At 41.8% G+C, this 20,704-nt stretch overlaps 1 protein-coding gene across 12 annotated transcripts in view; it reads left to right on the top strand.

Moving 5' to 3' along the window:
* The window catches only part of RASAL2 (RAS protein activator like 2), a 246,919-nt gene that overhangs the window by 112,945 nt on the left and 113,270 nt on the right, over positions 1 to 20,704 (top strand). For 10 of the 12 annotated variants that reach the window (XM_075936872.1, XM_075936874.1, XM_075936873.1 and 7 more), the window contains exon 3: positions 15,192 to 15,318. In XM_075936872.1, the coding sequence (XP_075792987.1) occupies positions 15,192 to 15,318 (127 nt within the window). Of the gene's footprint in view, positions 1 to 34; positions 491 to 12,708; positions 12,732 to 15,191; positions 15,319 to 20,704 lie in introns of those variants that run through there. The other 2 variants (XM_075936876.1, XM_075936877.1) reach the window with 2 other exon arrangements.

Here is a 20,704-nt window from a genome sequence, read left to right as displayed (position 1 = left end):
GAAATTCTCTTGTGCAATCTTAAGATGAAGAAACAAAGAGCTGATAAAACAGACTAAATAAAACAGCATAAACACAAAGTGGTTTTTATATCTTGAATGCTTGTTGCAAAAGGTTAATCTCGGTTATCTTTCTAAAGGAAGAGGGGAATCTACTTGGTAAATTTTAATTGGCAGGTTACTCCAAGTAAAAGCAGTTATATGAAATGACAGTGAACTGAGATGAAAAAGAAGTTGGGAGACAAGGTTGGGTGGAGCTTGTGGAATGTAGGAGGAGACTAGAAAACACTGTAAGTGGAACCAGAATTGTGTAGAGCCCGAAAGTATAGGTGAGCAGTGTAAACTGGGTACAGAAGGAAAAGTGGAAGCTAGTGAAGGGAATTACAAAGTGGGAAAACAAGGTCAGAGAAGTATGTGAAGAAGATGATCTGTGGAAAAGATGATCTGGGAAGCATCTTTTTGCCTAAGTCGGAAGGGGACGAGGCAAGCAATGGTAAGTTGTGGGGCTCAGGTTATGGTAGCAAAGATGTAAGGTGGTGAAACTTTTCAGTGTCTTTTTTTCTTCTCTTAATCTATTTGGGTTTTGATCCACTAAAGCAAGAGACTTTACTTTGGGTTAAATTGGAGAGAAGTTGAATGTGTAATGTTTTCTGTCCAGAAGGCAGGAAACTAGTGCATGCAGAATACAGTTAGGGAAGTAAAATAAACCTTAACTGTTTCACCTGTAGCACTGCACTGTCTTGCGCTCCATTTCAACACAGGGAGTTGTCTGAATGAAATGTGCAGACCTACTTCAATATGGTTGGGGAAATCAATAGAAACCTGCAGTAAGACACTGGAAAAACTACTTGCAAGTATGTTTTCCCAGAAATGCTACACAACTACATACATTGATTTGACTGAACAGAGACTATGCCAAGAATTCTCTATGGGCAAATATTTCAAGTTACAGTTCAGTCCAATGTATCTGCAATTACTTAGACAAAAATAAATGGTGATGGCATCAAGTTGTTGGAGTGCAGGCTAACCATAGTCACATAACACTTTGTCAACTTGTATGGAATTAAAATTAACAGGGAAGAAGAGCACCACCAGTAAGGAGAAAAAAAAAGAGATTGAAACTCAGAAAGCAAGTGGAGAATAAGCCTAAAGGGGAAGGGACAGGGGGAGGGGCGACCCAAACCCAAGGGCTCGTCCATGAAGTGAGGAGCCACTAGCTTTTGAGATGTGGACCTACTGTACGATTTCAGAGGCACTTTTATGGTGTGATAACGCCTTGCAGCATATTCCAAGACCAGTAGAACAGGTCTAGGCTGTTTCACTTCAAAATGTAGGGATTTTTCCACAATGGAAACCTATATTACATCTGATTTCTGCGATGCTGTTTGGGGAGCGTACCAATCTTTCCATCACCTCAGTGAAACTTTTATTACAGTAAGAGCTACCAGAGCATCTTTTTAAGATCACATAGTAAGGGGCTAACCCCTACAGGCCAAAGATGCGCCGTTTAATTTAAGGGGTTATGGAGGTTTAGTGCTTCCAGAAGTGGCTGCGACGGGATAATAACAGAGAACTCTCATGAGGGGGGACACAAACAGGAGATCATGTGACATCTAAGTGGCAGTCACGCCAGCCGGGTTGCTGCTGTTTTGAGGCTTGCTGTCTGCAATTTGGCTATTGTCTTGCAGGCTCTGTTGTGTTGTTTGGAATTAGAGGTAGATGGGGCAAGAAAGAGCATTTTACATTGCACAAGATTCTTTCTGAAGCATCTGCCTTCAGATTCCAAGTTCTCTCTCCGCCTTTTTACAAGGACAAAGGGGAATAATGACCAGAGGCAAGCTGTGATGGTTGATAGTAGGTGGGAGACCCAATTGAAAGGGTTTTTTTTGGGGCAGACGTTTGACTGCACCAAATGTCACCTCTGCTGCCCACCCGTCAGCCCTTTGCATCCTCCCTTCCTGCTCTTCCCTCTACTGCTCCTCCCTAACCCGCCCCCCAGTGGGACATGTCCCGCTCCCAGTGTTCTGCAAAGAACCAGTCCTGGCAGGAGCACTCCGCACACCTGCAGTCTGGCTGGTGGGCTCCTTGCTCTCCTGCTGCTCTGGCACCCCCAGAAAGTCCAAGATTCTCCTGCATGAGGTGCTGCCCAGGAGGGAGCCCAGTTTTGTGTATGCCAGAGCCACCTAGAGCCCTGATCAGCACCAGCACTGGGGAATCTTTCAGCCCCTCAGATAAGCTGTGCAGTGTGGGATGGGAGTGACTTTCAGCCCATTTCAGCCCAAAGCACAGGCTCCACTGCTGGGGTTGCCAGGTGTCCGGTATTCTACCGGACAGTCCGGTATTTGCGCTCTTTGTCTGGTAAAAAAAAAAAAAATCAGAGAATACCGGACATGTGCAATGTCCGGTATTCTCTGATTTTTTTCCGGCTGTGCACTGGATGGAAGCCTGGCATGCGCGGGGGGAGTGGCTGGATGCGGGGCCACAATCGGCGCCAGGAGCCTGTGATTGCGCAGAAGCCTGGCAGAGGTGGGGGAAGTAGCTGGGACTCCCCCGCCCCCACCAGGCTTCCGCGCAATCACAGGCTCCCAGTGCCGATTGCGGCCCCACCTCCCAGCCGGGACTCCCAGGTTAGGAGGCGGGACTGCGATCACTGCTCTTGGTGCATCAGAAGCCTAGCGGGGACGGGGGGAGTGGCTGGGAGAGCCAGTACTTATCCTGTGTTTTTTTTTTGCTTGACCAAAATACTGTGTGTCTGGTATTTTTGGGGGGGACCATCTGGCAACCCTATCCACGTCAGCCCCCTGTGCAAGGGCTTAAAGTCACCCTACTTATCCCAGGGCCTGGACCCCAGGGGCTTCTCTGTCTCCTAAGCTTTGACCCCAAGGTAGGATCCACGTTTGGTGTTTCATTTCCTAAACACCCCTTCTCTGCCTTCATGGAGCAACAGCAGTGCTCCCAACACAAGCTACAGGGAGTAACACTTTTCACATTTTTCTTTCTTTAAAGGCACAGGACAGAATTTTCAAAAGTACTTAAGTCTAGTTTTTGAAAGAGACTTAGGAGCAGAGATGCAGAACTTTTCTACATAACTTTTTTTTTGTTATCAGAAAATGCTGATTTGCTAAACTATTTGTTTTCAAGTATGGGTTAGAGTTAGAGGTTAGAGTTAATCTCTTGGATTCAAAGTTGTTTTAAAATTGTTGAAATGTCCCATTTTGATACTTTCTAAATATAAACAGGGCGTTTTTGTCTTGAAATTGCTTTTTAGTTTGACCTTTTAGTAATTTATACTTTATAAGGTAAAAAAAATTGTACAAATAAAACAAAGATTTTTAAAATTTTGTCTTGATTGAAGACATTTTTTGCTATCTAAAATTCTTGATGGTTAGGAAAACCAGTCACTACCCACCTCTACTCATGGTCCTTGAGTGTCTTTGACATTCATTGAGACTTAGGCTACTGAGTTCCTAGATCACTTTATTGTCGTATCTATCTGAAAGCCCCCAGACATAGGCCTCGGTCTTAGGATTTGCGCCACAGATACAGTTCTATCAGGTAGTTTAGTTGTGGGGATATCTCTGAGCTCTCAGGCTGTGCTTGTTTGAATCCTGGAAATTGCAAGTTAGACTTCTTAACTGGCAAGAAAAGCTTTTGGAATGTCCATGAGTATCTATTTATATCCCAGAGGGCAGACTGCTGCAGGATCTAATGTTAAAACAGTAGCTCCAGGAAGGCCAGTTCTCAGGGTTAGAAAATACTCAAGATAGTGTAGTTATGCAGCTTGCCATGATGGGAATTTTAGCAGCAGCATTTCAGGATCTGCATCTCTTCAGTCCAGTGTAAAATGCTCTGTAAATGTGGACTAGATTTGGGTGGGATGTTTGGGGGACGAGGCTTAATATGCTAATAAACCATGGAGCTTTGGTTATGCCCTTAGAGGTGTTCCCATGCCATCTAGGCTTAGAGTACATTTGACCCAATCTAGCAGCTGACGCAGCATGTCTGAGACATCTCTAAGATTGTGGTAAACCTTCGCAGCATTTCAATGACACAGCTAGATCTGAATGCTGAGGCCTATTCTCCTTAGACCTGCCTCCTCTTAGGGTGATTAACACTAGTTAACCTCTCAAGAGTGGGAATCAATAAAGACAGTATTTCAGGGAGAAAGATTATTTAGTAAGTTGTTGTTGTTGGTAGTCCGTCATGTCCGACGATGACGTCTTGAACTTGCACAGGCTCATCGGTTGTGGACTCGCATATGGCTGAGGAGTCCAAGCCTTGAACGGCATGGGCATTCACAGTAAGGGCAAAGGAATTGTCCTGGCTCTGTCAGTGTTTCTGCTACTGTTGCTTTTTTCCTCTCACGAGCATCAATCAGGCGCATGCGTCGCTGCTCTTCGAAGTTGTCATACGCGTGTTGTACGAGAGCACACCAGCCTGTTCGGTCTTCTGCATGCTGCTCTAGCTGCTTTGGCTTTAATCCAGCATGAGCAATGTTGGCCTTTACACAGTCTTTATACCTCTTATGAGGCCTGCCTTGATTCTTTTTGCCCTGGGAGAGTTCACCATAGACGAGTTGCTTAGGAATTCTTGACTCCTCCATTCGAATGATGTGCTCTGTCCAACGAAGCTGGGCTTTCAGAATCATGGTTCAATGCTTGTGGTTCCTGCTCTGTCAAGGACTTCCAAGTTTGTGACTCTGTCCTGCCATCGAATATGCAGTAATGACCTCATGTTGCGTGTGTGGAAGCGCTCCAGTAGTTTCACATGTTTCCTATACAAGGTCCAGGCTTCACTTTCATACAGGAGGCTGGTCAAGACTACAGCCCTGTACACTTTCAGTTTAGTGGATTGTCAAATATTGTGCTGATTCAACACTCGTGCTCTCAGGCGCCAATGCCAGGATCTGCAAAGCCAATCAGGCATTAGATTTCTTTATCAAGGGAGCCATCATTGGCTGTCACCCTGCCGAGGTCCTTCAACGCGTCCACTGTTTTTAACTCTGTTCCTTCAATAGAGATTGAAGGGGGGAGAGAAGCAGATCCTGGAGCAGGCTGAAACAGTACCGTGGTCTTTCCTAGGCTGATGGTCAAACCAAAGAGGCGAGTGTTTTCAGCAAACTTGTTGACAATAAGCTGGAGATCAGATTGCTCATGTGACATAAGTGCACAGTCATCAGCAAAAAGGGATTCAAGAATGAGCCCCTCAAGCGTCTTGGTTCTAGCATTCAAACGACAAAGGTAATACCAGTTTAAAATGGCAGAATGAATTTTCCCTGCCACTTACCTTCCTCTCTTCTTGGGAACCTTTAAGCTTTTGTTTGAGTTTCTCGAGACTGAAAACACGAGACTGAAAACACGGTTTCAATTTTACTGAATCCAGCACTGTTTTAAGATAGAGTAAGCCAAATCTGCTCTAGCAATTTTGGCTGATATAGTAATGTTAATTGGGTATGACTTTTTTTTTCTAGACATTTTAATACCTACAAATGCCCTAGAATAGATGTAATTATACCACCATAAATTGCCTTTGCAGCAAAGGTTATGGTGCTTGCCAAACTAGTCTAAATTATACAGACAAAAGAACTTTTTTGATGATCTAAGCTGCATCAGCAGGAGCAGAATTTGCTGAAATACTCCTAGAATAGAAAAACACTAAAACTGTGTCTAGACTGGCCACTTTTTCCGGAAAAGCAGCCGCTTTTTCAGAAAAACTTGCCAGCTGTCTACACTGGCCGCTTGAATTTCCGCAAAAGCACGGACGATCTCATGTAAGATTGTCAGTGCTTTTCCGGAAATACTATGCTGCTCCCGTTCGGGCAAAAGTCTTTTTCCGGAAAACTTTTGCGCAAAAGGGCCAGTGTAGACAGCAGAGATTTGCTTTCCGCAAAAAAGCCCCGATGGTGAAAATGGCGATCGGGGCTTTTTGCGGAAAAGCGCATCTAGATTGGCCACGGACGCTTTTCCGCAAAAAGTGCTTTTGCGGAAAAGCGTCCTGCCAATCTAGACGCGCTTTTCCGAAAATGCTTTTAACAGAAAACTTTTCCCTTAAAAGCATTTCCGGAAAATCATGCCAGTGTAGACGTAGCCCCCGGATACATCTACACTGCGGGGCTATTTCGAAATAATCTATTCCGGAATAGTTATTCCGAAATAGCACATCTACACTGCAGGGAAGCCTCAAAATTAGTCCGAGGCAGGCTTCCCTAATGTAGACGTGCTATCTCGATTTAGAGCCCCAGGAGGCACTGGGGAGGAATAACTTAGAATGGCCCTGGTGAGGGGCTATTTCCAACTAGCAGAAGTGGAGCGTCTTATTTTCGGAATAAGTGTTACTCTTCGTAGAATGAGGTTTACAGATTTCTGAATAAGTCGTCTGTTATTTTGCAATTATAATGAGCTAACGGAATGGCTGTGTAACGCTCACGATGTTATTTCAAAATAATGCTAGTTATCTCAAAATAACGATAACCCTAAGTGAAAAGGAAATGGGATGGAGTCAGAGCCTTGGCTTTCATAAAACCTTTCACTTGTAGTTTGGCAAAAAAGCCCTGGTGTGGATGCTGCTTTCCAAATGGTCCTGACCAAGAGTGCATGTTCTAGTTCCAAGAGAGTTAATCTACAGTTAGTATGCAGGTTTGTCAGTTTCAGATCACTTTTGAGTATCCCACCAATGCAATCTTATCCTCTTTAGCACTACCTTATTACAGCTTAAAAATAAATACTGGAATTTAATCTTACTGTTCTTTTGTTTGTCAGAATTATTCATAGAACCATAGAATAATAGGACTGGAAGGGACCTCGAGAGGTCATCGAGTCCAGCCCCCCGCCCTCAAGGCAGGACCAAGCTCCGTCTACACCATCCCTGACAGATGTCTATCTAACCTGTTCTTAAATATCTCCAGAGAGGGAGATTCCACCACCTCCCTTGGCAATTTATTCCAATATTTGACCACCCTGACAGTTAGGAATTTTTTCCTAATGTCCAATCTACACCTCCCCTGCTGCACTTTAAGCCCATTACTCCTTGTCCTGTCCTCAGAAACCAAGAGGAACAAATTTTCTCCTTCCTCCTTGTGACACCCTTTTAGATATTTGAAAACCGCTATCATGTCCCCCCTTAATCTTCTTTTTTCCAAACTAAACAAGCCCAGTTCATGAAGCCTGGCTTCATAGGTCATGTTCTCTAAACCTTTAATCATTTTTGTCGCTCTTCTCTGTACCCTTTCCAATTTCTCCACATCTTTCTTGAAATGTGGCGCCCAGAACTGGACACAGTACTCCAGCTGAGGCCTAACTAGTGCAGAGTAGAGCAGCAGAATCTATTCCTTCATCCCTTTTCATAATTCCTTGCTTTTGTCTAGTTCAGATTATAATGTCTTTAGGGCAGGGACAGCATTGCTTGTATTTCTATAAAGAGCTGTGTAAATTTGAGTTTGTGGTGCTATGTAAACATTATGTAACAAGTAGAGAATGAAATAGGTTGACATTCTTGAACCTCTCTATGCCTTTGTATTAATGTATTGCTTTTGAAATGGCTTTTGTGGGGGAAAAACCCTAAAGAAAGTGTTTTGGTCTGAACTGTGGCATTTCATTAAGGTCATTCTTTATGTATGTTTGGCCAAAATTGAAAGGGTTTAGGTTTTTTAAAGTATTCTTTGTAATCCTAAAAACTGAAAGCAAAGTGCGAGGCAGGGAGGAGAACCTGTCCTTAAGGACTAGAAAGTCTGGAGGAGATCGGATTGCTTGAATCTGAGGCAGATACTACATTCTGGTAATCTGAGGAAGCAGGGCAAGCATGAATAGACTCAGTTATATGAATTTGCCAATGCGCTAGTTAGACTTTAAAGCTGAAATCTAACCAACTAGATTTGCCAGTTGTGTTACAGCCAGTATTTAAATGGAGTTTTATCTCCGAAAACCCCTTTTTGCTAAGACCAAGGAGTGTTAGCTGACTTTAATGCTGGATTTTTTTCAGGTCCACATTTACCTTAGATGGTGTTTCTCAGATCAGGCCACTTAATTCTTCTAGACCAAGCTGCAGTTTATCAATGCATCTGGCAGGGATGTTAAATTGTGATTAATCAGCTAATTGAGGAGTTGATGGAATTTCCATTGACTACTCAATTAGTTGATAAGGGGGGGGGATGCTCACTACCCCTGCTGCAGCTCCACAGTTTAAATGTAGTAGGAGCTGGGTGCCGCCCTGTTCTTACTACATTTAAAAGGCAGAGCTGCAGCAGTGGGGGCCAATCCCCATTTGCGCCAGGTCCCGTGCTGTGCCTTTTAAATGTAGAAGGAGCCAGGTGGCTCTTACTACATTTAAAATGCAGAGGCACAACAGTTGGGGACCCGGTGCGAGCAGGGATTGAAGCGGGTCCTGCACTGTACCTCTGCCTCCCCTGCTCCCCACATACACCGCGCCACCGGCTCCTGCTTTTTAAGCTGGCTCCCCCCAACACTGGCTCCTGCTTCCTCCCCCTTCCTGCTTCTGATTTAGAGGCAGCAAGGGGAGATGGGAAATGTGAGTAGTCAACTATTCAACCACTCTTTTACATCCCTAGCATCTAGAACCAGACATGTACAATCAATTATCAATATACAGTTAGTCAGTCAATGTGGACAGAACAAATATTCTAGGCTTGTATTGAAAACAAAATTACCATGCAGTCTCATAAAAAATTGACATGGACCAGTGTTGGGGGGGGGGGGGGGGGGGCAGCAACTATCCAAGGGAAGGGAACAATACAGATCTCTAAGATTTTCTTGTTATATTTACTAATAATCCTCCATTATAAATTCTCTACCTCCTAATGCACTTACTTCCAGTACAGGTTGAACCTTTCTAATCAAGCACTCTCAGGACCTAAATGGTGCCAAATCGTTAATTCAAATATCCCAATTTTTAAACAAATTCTTCTATTTTTCTAAAGGTTTATATCCAGGTTGGGTGCTTATTGTGCCTGCCTCCCTTATGAATTGGCTTATGAATATAAATATGCATAACTTCCGTAGATGCTTTGGGCAAAATGCCTCCTGTAACCTATTAATTTTTTATAATACAGTCTACTGGATCTGTATTTCCTATTTTGGTGCATGTATTATTCTTGTATGTAAAGTTAGAAATATGAAGTATGAGACTGTTTATAGTTTTAAATATGCTAATAAAAGCCATTATTGGTTTTCTCCCTCCCCCTCCACCCCTCCCCCCCTGTTTCCATCCAAAGCCTTAATGATTTGGTGATTAAGTTAGCATCTTGAAAATAGCCTTGTTTGTCCTGTATAGGTGATTGGACTAGTAAGACATGCAACCATTCCATCTGGTTTTGGGATTCCGTTTTGATGCAGGTATTTTTCCACGGAAAGGGGAATGTAGAATAAAAGATTCCTGCCCTGGGGAAAAGACTATTTAAGCAAGGGAAAGTTATCAGCCCTTTATCTTCGATGGATGTGACACACTCCAAAGAGGGCTGGGGACCCAGGTCAAGATAAGAGGTGGTCTCTGACCTGAAGATTATGCCTAGAACAAGAATAGCTCATTAGGGTAAGAATCTGTTTGCAATAAGTTTTTAATGAGTTAGAACTAGCTATGTGTTTTCTTTTCATTTTAACTTCGTAACTTACTTTGATCTGTTTTCACTTGCAACCACTTAACTCTTACTATTTGTATTTAATAAAAACACTTTTGTTTATTATCAGGCTCAGGGTAAATAATTGTTTTTTGGTGGGGTAGGAGGGGACAGTCAGTGTGCATATTTCTCTTTCATTGATAAAGAGGGTGAACTTCCTCATGAGCTTTCTTTGTGTAAAACTTTTTCACAGATACACAGATTTATTTGGGAATTTGACCCCTTTTGAGGGTTGTATTCCTGGGAGCTGTGCCATAGAACAGTGCCGGAGCTGAAGTGGTTCAGTGTCTGTGTAGCTCTGCAGGAGAGTAGTCACCCCAACTCTGTGCCTTATTGTGGGGAGACCAGAGAATCTAGCCCAGCAGGACAGGGTGATGGGGAGTTCCAGAGAACAAGAAGGCAGGTATCAGTGGCATAATCCGCACACCAGGGAAAAATCCCAATGGGTCGTCTATGACCGCACCCCGTCACACTTGTATCTTTGTTCTTTTCTCTTCTGGCATGGTAAAATTCTTATAGCTTCCATAGTGCAACAATAATGTAGAGAGAACAAGCAAACATCCTCTATAGTTTCTGTATGATACATTCTCTGATGATGTTTACTACATCTCATTTCATATGTTTTAGGGCATATCATCAGATGAGACATTTCTTTGGAGAAATAAGACATTGTTCACTAAGAGGCATAGATCTGATTCATTGGACAGACAAATGTACAGTTTCTAATTTCATGTGAAAGATATTAGCTGCTTGGGGTATCAGGAACTTAGATCTCTGAAATGTACAGCTTTTTGGGTCATCAAGCAAGCTATTCCTAATGGGGCTACACTTAGACTTCCTACTTATCTGTGGCTCTTGGTCAATATACAGATAGTAGAGCACTTGACACAGTGGGGAAAAAAGGGGCAGTTATTCTCTGGAGCAATGTTAAGTGCCTCAAGAGAATCTCTTGGCTAAGAATTCTCTGTAACTAGAGCAAAAGAGAGAGAAATTGTATCCATATGAGGAACTAATTATAGTCTTAAGACTCCTTATTAAGCATCTGAGTTTGCCTTTCCTGGAAACATTGTACTTCAACTTTAGTTTAATTGATACTTCCAGAAAAGATTTCCTGTCTTTTGGGATGGACATGCTGACTTTCATGCTAAAGATTTGGAATATACATGGAGTGATCAGTGCCAATCTTAAGTTGGGAACCTTGTTTCTAGTTAAAAAACATCACATTTTAGGCAACTGTTGGGTGTTTTATATCTGGGACAAAATGGTCCTATTTGATGGATTTCACTGGTTGCTGAATAATATATTCAATGTGATGCAGAGCTGGTAAAGTATTATAAGAGAGTATTTGATAAACTATTGTATAAGCATTGAATAAACTCTCAAAAATCACAAGATTTACTGGGTAAGACACTTATTATTACACCTGTCTGGTATCAGCACCCAACATGAACCAATAAGCCAGGTAAATTTTGGCTCAGGCATTTCTGCAGAGATAATTTTCTGTCCTTTTTATTTTTCTTATAGCTCCTTCTGCTGGCCATAACCCCCTCTAGGGCACAGACTGATAACATAGCTGAAAATTGAGCTTAGGCATAGCTGCGGAAACTTGTATCTCCTCCTAATAAAGAATATAGATTAGAAACCTTGTTGGAAGGTCAGCCTCTGAGAAATGAGAAGCCTACTATCCAACTGCCTGCCTGCCTTTGCTTAGCTGGCAGAATGGATGCAGGCATACTAGCCTCAACTGGTGGATCTGAGCACTCGTAGGGTTAGTCGTGTAAAAATAAAAATAGTGAGTCTGATGTGAGAAGAATAAACAAAAGTGCAGAGAAGCTGTATGTGGAGAGAAGGAGCTATGTCAGCATTGTGAGCTAATTAGCAGTCTAGTCTTAGGGAAGCTCACAGGCAAAAGAATTGCATTGACTACAGAATTAGAACCAAAATAGCGATGCATGTCTGCTAAAAGGATAGTTGTCACAAATCAGTAGGCTGTGTATCTGAGGTTAAGCGGAGTAGGGCACAGGCTACTATGAAGTTATTGTATGTAGCATTCAGCAAGAGCAATCTGAAATGATTCAGAGATAGGTTGTTGAAAGAACGGAAAAAGCATTCAAGTATAAAAAATGCCTAACTGGTGTCTGCAAATGAAAATTGCAAATGTAATATTTGATCTTGATTGAGTGAATATGACACAAACCAAAAATATTAGTGTCCATTTACATTACTAACACTTTCTGATGTCCACGAGAGAGCTGAGTCACTTACTTTGAAAAAAAATGAGCAATGCTTGAAGGAGGCAACAGACAAGCATGGTATCAAATTACATTTTAAAAAAGACCTTAAGATAAATATTAATATTACACGATTAAGTACTAAAAAGTCAGGAAATGCCAGGGCTAAAATTGAGTCCTTAAAGTGCAGTCTGGAACTAAATGGTCACATGCATTTCTCAAATAGCACAATGTATCATGCATATTTTATATACCTTTCCTATAAATGACTAATATTTTTTGATATTACTATTTCCCTGTGTTATGCCAGATAGGGACAATAAAAGCCATTTATGCCTTTATCATTCACCAGTTGCATGGTGAATGAACCTGAGTTCTTCACTCCACAAATTATAAGATACTCTTTATGGCTGTAGGAAAAAAATTGCATGATCCCGTGTGTAATGTGAAATATGATGTGATCATGCAGTTAAAGACTATCTCAATACCATATGCACAAGAAGGGAGAATAAGTTGCATTTCTTGACTTTTCAGTGCAGAATTAATGTCTCATAATTAATTTTAATAGACTATTTATAAAATAAATCATTTGGAAAAGGTGGGGGGAACAGGTTGCTGGTACGCTGTTAGTGCACTTCCCTGTGAGGCTTGGTCTCCTTCGGAGTTATTGTTTCAAAAAAATTTTTAAAAATTGCTGTCCATGTCTGAAGTCTGCAATTTTTTCCAGTGTTTTCTAATTGTCAAACCTCCACCAGTTTTCATTACAGCACTTAATAACCACTGACAAAGGCTGTTGCCCTGCTAAAACCTCAGTTTTCTAGCTACAGTCATTTCACCTGCAGAGCTGCTGAAAGAGGTTGCCAGAACTTGTTGAGGTAAAAGTGTAATGTTGTTCACTCTCCTTTTGTATATAACAGCTCAAAAGTTTTCTCAAACTTCCAAAGAAACTAGATATGGAAGATTTCAGTTTAGTCAGTGAAACTTGAGGAAATAACTGAAAATAGTGCATTATATTAGAAATATATAAGCAAGTGAAAATGCAAATATTACTAGCCGTCTCCATATCGTAGGAGGTAGTCCAATAAGGGGAACCAGTTGCCATAGTTCAGGGCTAAATGCACTTTCAGCATCTCTAAGTGTAATGCTGCAGGTGAAGCCCTATTGCTTTTATCTTTCTGGGAAAATTATGGGATTCCTCCCTGACTCTAGAATGGGCCCTGTGGTGTAGCACCGTGTGAACTGACTTCCTCAGCATACCTGACTGCATTAGAGTCCTGCCAGTTTTCTCTTCAAGAACTGTAACCATTGTGTCCATAGTGACACACAACAATCTTTGCAAAGTGAGTATTCAGTCTTAATAATCAGAACAGAGCATCACGAAAGCAAAGGGTTAGAACTAGGGATGTAAAATCCAGTTTAAAAAAGTTAACCGATAAATATATGTAAGCAGTTAACCAGCATCCCACACCAGGTGGCTGCTGCAGCTGGGTGGACCCACTACACCATGGGTGGAGGTTGTTTGGGCCAGGCAGAGACTTGTGTCATGGGAAGGAGGTTGCTCTGAGCCAGGCAGGGTCCGCCACACCACATCATGGGTAGGAGCTGCTCTATCCATGCTAGGTTGAGCCCACCATGCCACACTGGGGGCAGGGGCCTCCTCTGGCCAGGCTGGGCCACCGCTTAACCAGTTATCCTATAAGCATACTGATAAGGTGAAAACTGATTTACCCTTAAATCCCTCGTTGGAACTAAGGATGTTAAAGACCAGTCAACTATCTAATAAGCATGTGCTTATCGGACACTCATTTGACTAGTCAATATATGAGATAGGCAGCAAAGGGGGAGGGGTACTTCAAAGTGGCAGCTCCGCATAGCGGTTCTACCACTTTGAAACCCCAAGGCGGTCGCTACATAGCTGATCCGCAGATCAGCTGTGTGGCGAGCTGCCCCTTTAAAATGCCTCCTCTGCGTGATTCAAAGGGGTAGCTGTGAAGCCCAGGGTCAGCTATGAATCCCCTGCTGGCCCAGGGCTCCGTGGCTTTGAAATTCACAAGAGCCCCCACTAGGGACTCTTGTGCATTTCAAAGAAGGCACCCTTGTGCAGCCCAGAGTCAGCGGGACTTCCCACTGGCCCCTGTACGTGGAGTTCCCCATTCCTCCCAGGAGCTTTTGTACATTTCAATGGAGGAATGCGGAAGTGCCTGTCAACTAATTAATTAATCGCTTTTTAACATCCTTAGTTAGAACACAACAATCTGCACATACATCTCTTCTTGATCTTATCTAAAGCTTATCCAGAAATACCACCTCCTTCTCACCTCTTCTCCCCCCCCCCCCCCCCGCACATCTGGAACTGAGTCTGCTTCCCCGCTGTTCCTCAGTCTCTCTCTCTCTGTCTTTAGGGGCGGACTTTCTTCAGTCCTGAATCTCCTTGTCTCTGTTGAACTTGGCCAAACCAATTTGTGTTGTAGGGCGATTTAAACTTCCAAATAGTTGATTCTCTGTGTTGTCTATTAATTATCGCTAAGTGGGTGGCTTTCAGAAGTGTCTGCACACTCTTGTCTGTATGCATGCTAACTCGTGTAATCCTTAACAATGAATAGATCTGAATTAGCCTGCATTAGCCATTAGTAATCATATCAAATGCTCTAACAATCACAGAGATGTGTATATATAATATTCATAAAATATTACAGGCCTTTTCCATCTCCTTTTCATCAGTAGCATCCTTAATTTGAAAGTTCCCCTGTCCCCTTGTATGCCATACTGATCAGAACAATGATTCATCCACCCCAGTATCTTGGTTCCAGTCCTCTAATACTGTTGATTTTAACAAGGATGTGTCTTAGCTGGTAGTACAGCCACTTCATGTTTTTGTAGCGTCTCAAGGCCTTGCGTTTAAGAGGCCTTGTAATCTGATTAGTAACTTCAGGCTGACTTTAACAATATGGAAATGAATAGCACTTCAGACCAATGGCGCTTGGTCCTCAGCCATGGGAAAACCAGTTTCCAGGTACAAGACTTACCTTGTATAGGTTGTTTGTTTGTTTTTTTGTTGCTTGGTGGTTTTTTGGCACAGACACCTGCACCTCTGTGTGCTAAGCACGAGTCTCTTTGCATAGTTGCATTTCCTGGTAGCTCACTTCTTTTATAATAAACTTATTTCCCCTTTTCTGGATGATAACCTCCTGAATTTTGTGGTAGGGTTGGATCAGCTGCATCCTGTCTGAATATTACCACCAGATCAGTGACAAATTAAATACTCATTGAGGATGAGTATAAAAGGAAATGTATAATGACAAATTAAAGATTTTGGTATCTTTTATTTCCTGTAGATGCCTGTGGAGGGGGTACAGGAACAACAGACAGAATCTACCAAAGGGCGATGCCTGCGACGTACCGTAAGCGTCCCATCTGAGGGTCAGTTTCCTGAATATCCACCAGAGGGAGCCACTAAGCTTGGTAAGTTACACAATTAGAAAAGCAATGTACTAATTTAAATGTATAGTTGATTTATTGCTCTGTGTTAAAGAACGTGTTTCTCATCCAGCATTGCTGTAGTCGGTTTAGATCGATAGCAGTTCAGCTAAATGTTAGTGAAGCTCGTCGGAGAGTCACCATTGTTTATAATTGCCTGCCAACAAAGTGACTTCAGAGTGCTAGGATTTATCTGAACATCAGTGAGGTTACTGTTGAGTCCTGGGAGGGAATACTGCACAGCACTGAGGTTTAGAAACCTTACAAATGCAGTTATAAGCAGCTCTGGGATTTAGAACCCTGAATCTGTGAGCTCATGTCAATAGTGCTACATGCTTTACAGACATTTTTTCATGGCTCCTGGCTGTTTGTTTGAGCTCTGACTTGGGTATGATCTACCTTCTTTAAGCTTCTTAGAAGTTCTGTGGCTTTGTATTGTAGTGAGTATTGAGCTACACCTAATCTCCAGACCTGATCTCCCTATCAGAAATATTGTCCATTTGAAGGTGTGGCTTCCCAAAGAAATGAATGAGCAAGGGACTGTGCCAGTGTTATCATACTTGCCGAAAAATGGAAGGCACTAAGGAAAACTGAAAAACAGAAGAGCACTTACGATAATCGCGTTTACCCAAGGCCACATTTGGACCAGTTTCCTGTGCCCTTTCTCTCCTCTTCAGTCAGGCCTCCCAGCAGTAGGGAATAATGAAAGCAGCAATATCACAAAGTCAATTCTTGTTTCCAGCTGCAACTAGTGAAGGAGTATAGTCCAGGAGTAGGCTGGCACTTGCTGCTGGGGTTAGGAACAGTTCTGCCGTTTTCCCGAAGCAAAGTTGTGATCCTGGAAGAGAGCTAGCTTCAAGAATAAGTTGTAAGTGGGTCTCTAAGCAGAAAACTACATGGGATACTGACTACTTGTAAATATGCAGTGTACATAAAAGAGGGGTTTTAATCACAGCTGTGGCTGTTTCTTTTTTTTTAAATCGTCTACAATTACATGCATAATAAATTGCATGCTCTAAAAAAGATTTTTTTTCTGGGTCGTAAAGCCTGTCGTAGATTTCTAAAGAGCAGAGTAGAGTTACAGTAGCTGTAAGGCTGTCTTTGTGAAGCCCCATATCTCACATTTTCTTCTTGAAAACAATTTCCTGGATGGGCAGGCAGGGAGCTTTTTCTCATTCTTGCATTTGCCGTTTGGAAAGAGAAATGCACTTTAAACATCTGAATTATTGTTAAAGAATGGAATTGTCTTTCAAAAGTTCTGTCTGCACTGCCTTGGAGCCCATTAACTGCACAGAATGGTGACTGAAACATGAAGGGACATACAAATCTTTAGCACATCTAGCACGTAACTGTCTTGCGATGGTGGCTACAGCGATGCCACGGGAACTCCTGTTTTCAGTTTCAGGTGACATTAAAAACAAGGAGTAGGCAGCATTATTTACTTCAAATGTAAGCAAACTTGCTTGAGAGGACAAGATGTAGGACTGAGTGGACTTGTAGGTTCTGAAGTTTTGCATTGTTTTATTTTTGAATGCAGGTTTTTGTACATAATTCTACATTTGTAAGCTCAACATTAATATAGTACTTGCATTAGGTGAACTGAAAAAATACTATGTTTTTTACAGCGCAAATAGTTGTAATAAAAATAAGTGTAAAGTGAGCACTGTACACTTTTTCTGTGTTGTAACTGAAATAAAAATAGTTGAAAATGTAGAAAACATCCAAAAATATTTAAATAAATGGTATTCTGTTGTTCAACAGTTTAGTATTTTAATTGCTTGACATACTTAAATTGTTTGCATATTTTTATATAGCTATCATGATAATTTTGCTGGACTATAAAGGCCACCTAATTCAGTACCTAAGAGATGTGGGCACACAGAGTGGGAGGGGAGCAGGAAAAATATGGTGATCAAGATCATGACTGAAGGGGGGAGATGTACAGTTAGGAAGATTTTAATGACTGATCGCTCTGCACTAGATCTGACTAGAGACATGCTTTATCAGTCACCACAAAATCCCTCGCAATTTGTGGAAGTTTGGGAGGTGTAGAGAACACGGTGAAAAGTGTATTTTTATGAACGTGGCAGTGAGCAAACCAATGAAGGGAAAGCATAGCGAATAATTGTGTATTTAAAAAAAAAAACAGAGAAAGAAACAGATGGCAGTGGGCAGAGTGTATCACCAGCAGCATAGATAACAAGTGGACCAAAATAGTCTTTGAATGGACGTGAAAAACTGAAAAGCACAACAGGAGCAGATAAACTATCCAGCAGCTAAATAGCTCTGTGAAGTGGATAAGAGTATCAAACTTGTGCTGAGGAAGTATGTGCTTGACATGGAAACAGCAAACGTGATAGCTTATGAGAGTGTCTGAAGTTACTACCCAGAGATGAGGTCTTACAGCTGGATCTATTAAGAAGATTTATGAATGATATTTGCATTTTTCCTGTAAGTAAGATTACTATGCAAGCCTGAGTATCAGAAATGAAATAATTGTTAGGTAATTAGTTGACTACAATGCTACAATTATGCCAACATACGGTGCTGAACCAGCTTTTCATTGACTTTGTCACTTGACAAAACATTATGCTATATTACTGTATGATGAGACTATGCATATAGTTATAGGGCTATGTTCATACTAGAAATAATACTGATTCTTAGGATCAGTACAGCTGTCTGTAATCAGAATACCATGCAAGCACCCTAACACAAATCCTGTGGAGTATGTAATTATGCATTATCCACGTTATAAATAAGAAAATGAAGCCCAGAGCAAGACTGTTGCAGGCACGAAGATAACACAAGAAAGTAGACATTTTGCTTATTTTGGAAAGGAACAAAAACACCAATCACTGGATTGGTCATAACATGTTGACGTATATTGTGCTTCACTGTCTGGCTCATCTACTATACAGTTGAGAGAGTTTGTGCGTGTTGGTCAGTCTGTCCATCTGTGAGTCTGTTTGTTCAAGAATTGCTGAATGGTAGAAGCCAAATTCAGTAGGCAGCTTCCTCGTATCGGAACTTTAAAGCAAGGTCACAGTTTGATTGTGCCAGGCCAATGGAATGTGTGTGGAATGCGATTTGTTTCTCATCAAATGGAAAGGGAGGGCTGTGAGAGCATGGACAGTCATACTCCAGAGTCACCATGGGGAGTGGGGGCTCAGCAAGCACAGGGGACAGGTATACCCCTGAATGACCACAGGGAGGCAGCAAGCAAGTCAAGAGCTGTCCCGGGGAGCAGACAGCAGCTGCCCCCACCCCTTGCCCTGACTCCTGCACCCCTCACCCTCTTATGTGAGTGCCTCCTCACACCGAACCCTGACTCCTACACCCTAGCCTTGACAGACCCAAGCAACGCTAGATAAATCTTCCAGTTCTAAAAGTATCAGAGGGATAGCTGCGTTCGTCTGTAACTTTAAAAACGAGCAGTCCTTTGGCACCTTATAAACTAACAAATATATAGTATCATGAGCTTTGATGGGCAAAACTCACTTCTTCAGATGAGCTAGAGTGGAGAAAAAAGGTGGACTATCAGGATTATAACAGAAAAAGAAGGGAGAGGAAAGAGGGAAAAAAATTACCTGTCAATAGTAGTGTAGGTGCTAATGAGGCTGAGTGGGCTGGAAGTGTCCCATACTTAGCTTTTGATATCGATGGTGTGATAAATGTAAGGAAGACTGGCTTTATAGTTAATGTCTTTGTTAAGCCCGAGGGAAACTGTGTCAAATTTGCATATGAAGGTCAATTCTGCACTCTCTCTCTCTCTCTCTCTCTCTCGCTCTGTAGTTGGCTTGTGAAATTCCTTTGTAGAAAAATGTCTACTTTTAAATCCGTTAATGAGTGCCCAGTCAGGTTCAAAAGTTCCCCTGCAGGTTTATGTGTGTTACCATTTTTGATATCTGACTTCTAGTTCTAAATACTAAAGGAATATCTATTGAGAGGAAAGTTACCCAACTGCTGAAGAGGCTGCATATGGTTATTCTTTCTTACCCAGATTTGTAGCAACTTTGTGTGTAACTAAGGCAATTCCGCGTGAGGTTAAAATCCACTGTGAAAATAGATTATGAGTAACTCTGTGTGTGGTATTGAGAGCTATTGATGTAGGAGGTGGGCTCTCAACCATGAGAGCACATAGCTTCAGGGGCAGTTCTATTTTAAATATCACTGCTAAAAATGAACCTTTTTTTGTGTTTAACACTAGTTCATTAAAATCTAAGTCTGTGACGTGCTAATCTTCATATGGTGAGCATATGAGTCTCCAGGACTGGCATCACACAGGAAATTTAAGAATGAGTTTCATGAAATAGTGTATCTTCTTAATTTCCTCTCTGTTACCCTCCTTATAATTATTTAAGGTCCATTTGGTAGCTTAACTCTTGTTTAGAAAGGTGGTTTTTTTTTAGTAATTTCTCATGGTTTATATATTGATATTTATGAACCGCACAGAAAGAGCCCAAATTAATTTCACTCATTCATAATGTCACATCAGTAGCACAGAATCACTTATCTCTTTCTTAGTGGGGCCGCTATGTTTCTGCTGTCCCCCAAACACATATACAATCAAATGCAAAACAAAATCAAATTGACAAAGTTTAGATGCTAACATCTGGGGGCAGTTTATGTGATATTTTGTACCTTGTTTTGGCAGCATCTGTCAAATGCATTCCAAAGGGTAGGAAATGAAGAGGCAAAAATCTCTCTTAATTAGTGCTTCAGTTATCAGGAAAGAATTACCCTACAAGGAAGAGCCTGTAATTAGTAACTTCTAATTGGAAGTAAGACCAAGCAAAGTTGATTCTTAAGATTTACTTGGTGCTTAGAAAAGCTGTAATTGATGCAAATGAGGAAAGCCTATTGAGAGAGGAAATCCTTTGGAAGACAGAAATTCAAGACTATTGGACCTAATGAGGCAAAGTACCTTTTATTTATCTGTGAATTTGCAGAATTTTGGTGCACTTTCACTTAGGGTTGCCATATGGTTTAACCAAAAATACCAAACACCACCACCCCCACCCCCCAAAAAAACAAAAAAAAACCAACACTGGGGGAAAACGTTCTGTTGGGGGAGGAGGGAAAGGACTCTGAGTTAAGCAAAAAAATAAAATAAAATAAAACAGTATTAAAACAGCATGGCCCTTTCAGTGCTTGCAGAGTCAGAATAGGGGTAGGAACAGGAGAGAGGTTGAGCACTAAGACCCAGGGAAGGCATTGCTTCCCCTTGGTCTTTAAGCTTTTTGCTGGTGGTCATTTTGTTTTCTTGATCAAGCAAGATCGCAGTTTCCCTGCAGAACCAGGTAAACTCAGTGTGTCGAAGGGTTGCCAGATGTCCGGTATTTTTGCCTCCTGGCAGAGGTGAAAAACA

The sequence above is a fragment of the Pelodiscus sinensis genome, chromosome 9 (assembly GCF_049634645.1).
Source record: "Pelodiscus sinensis isolate JC-2024 chromosome 9, ASM4963464v1, whole genome shotgun sequence".
NCBI classification, from domain to species: Eukaryota; Metazoa; Chordata; order Testudines; family Trionychidae; genus Pelodiscus; species Pelodiscus sinensis.
The sequence above is the reverse complement of the archived record's forward strand: the minus strand, read 5'-3'. Positions and strand labels throughout refer to the sequence as shown.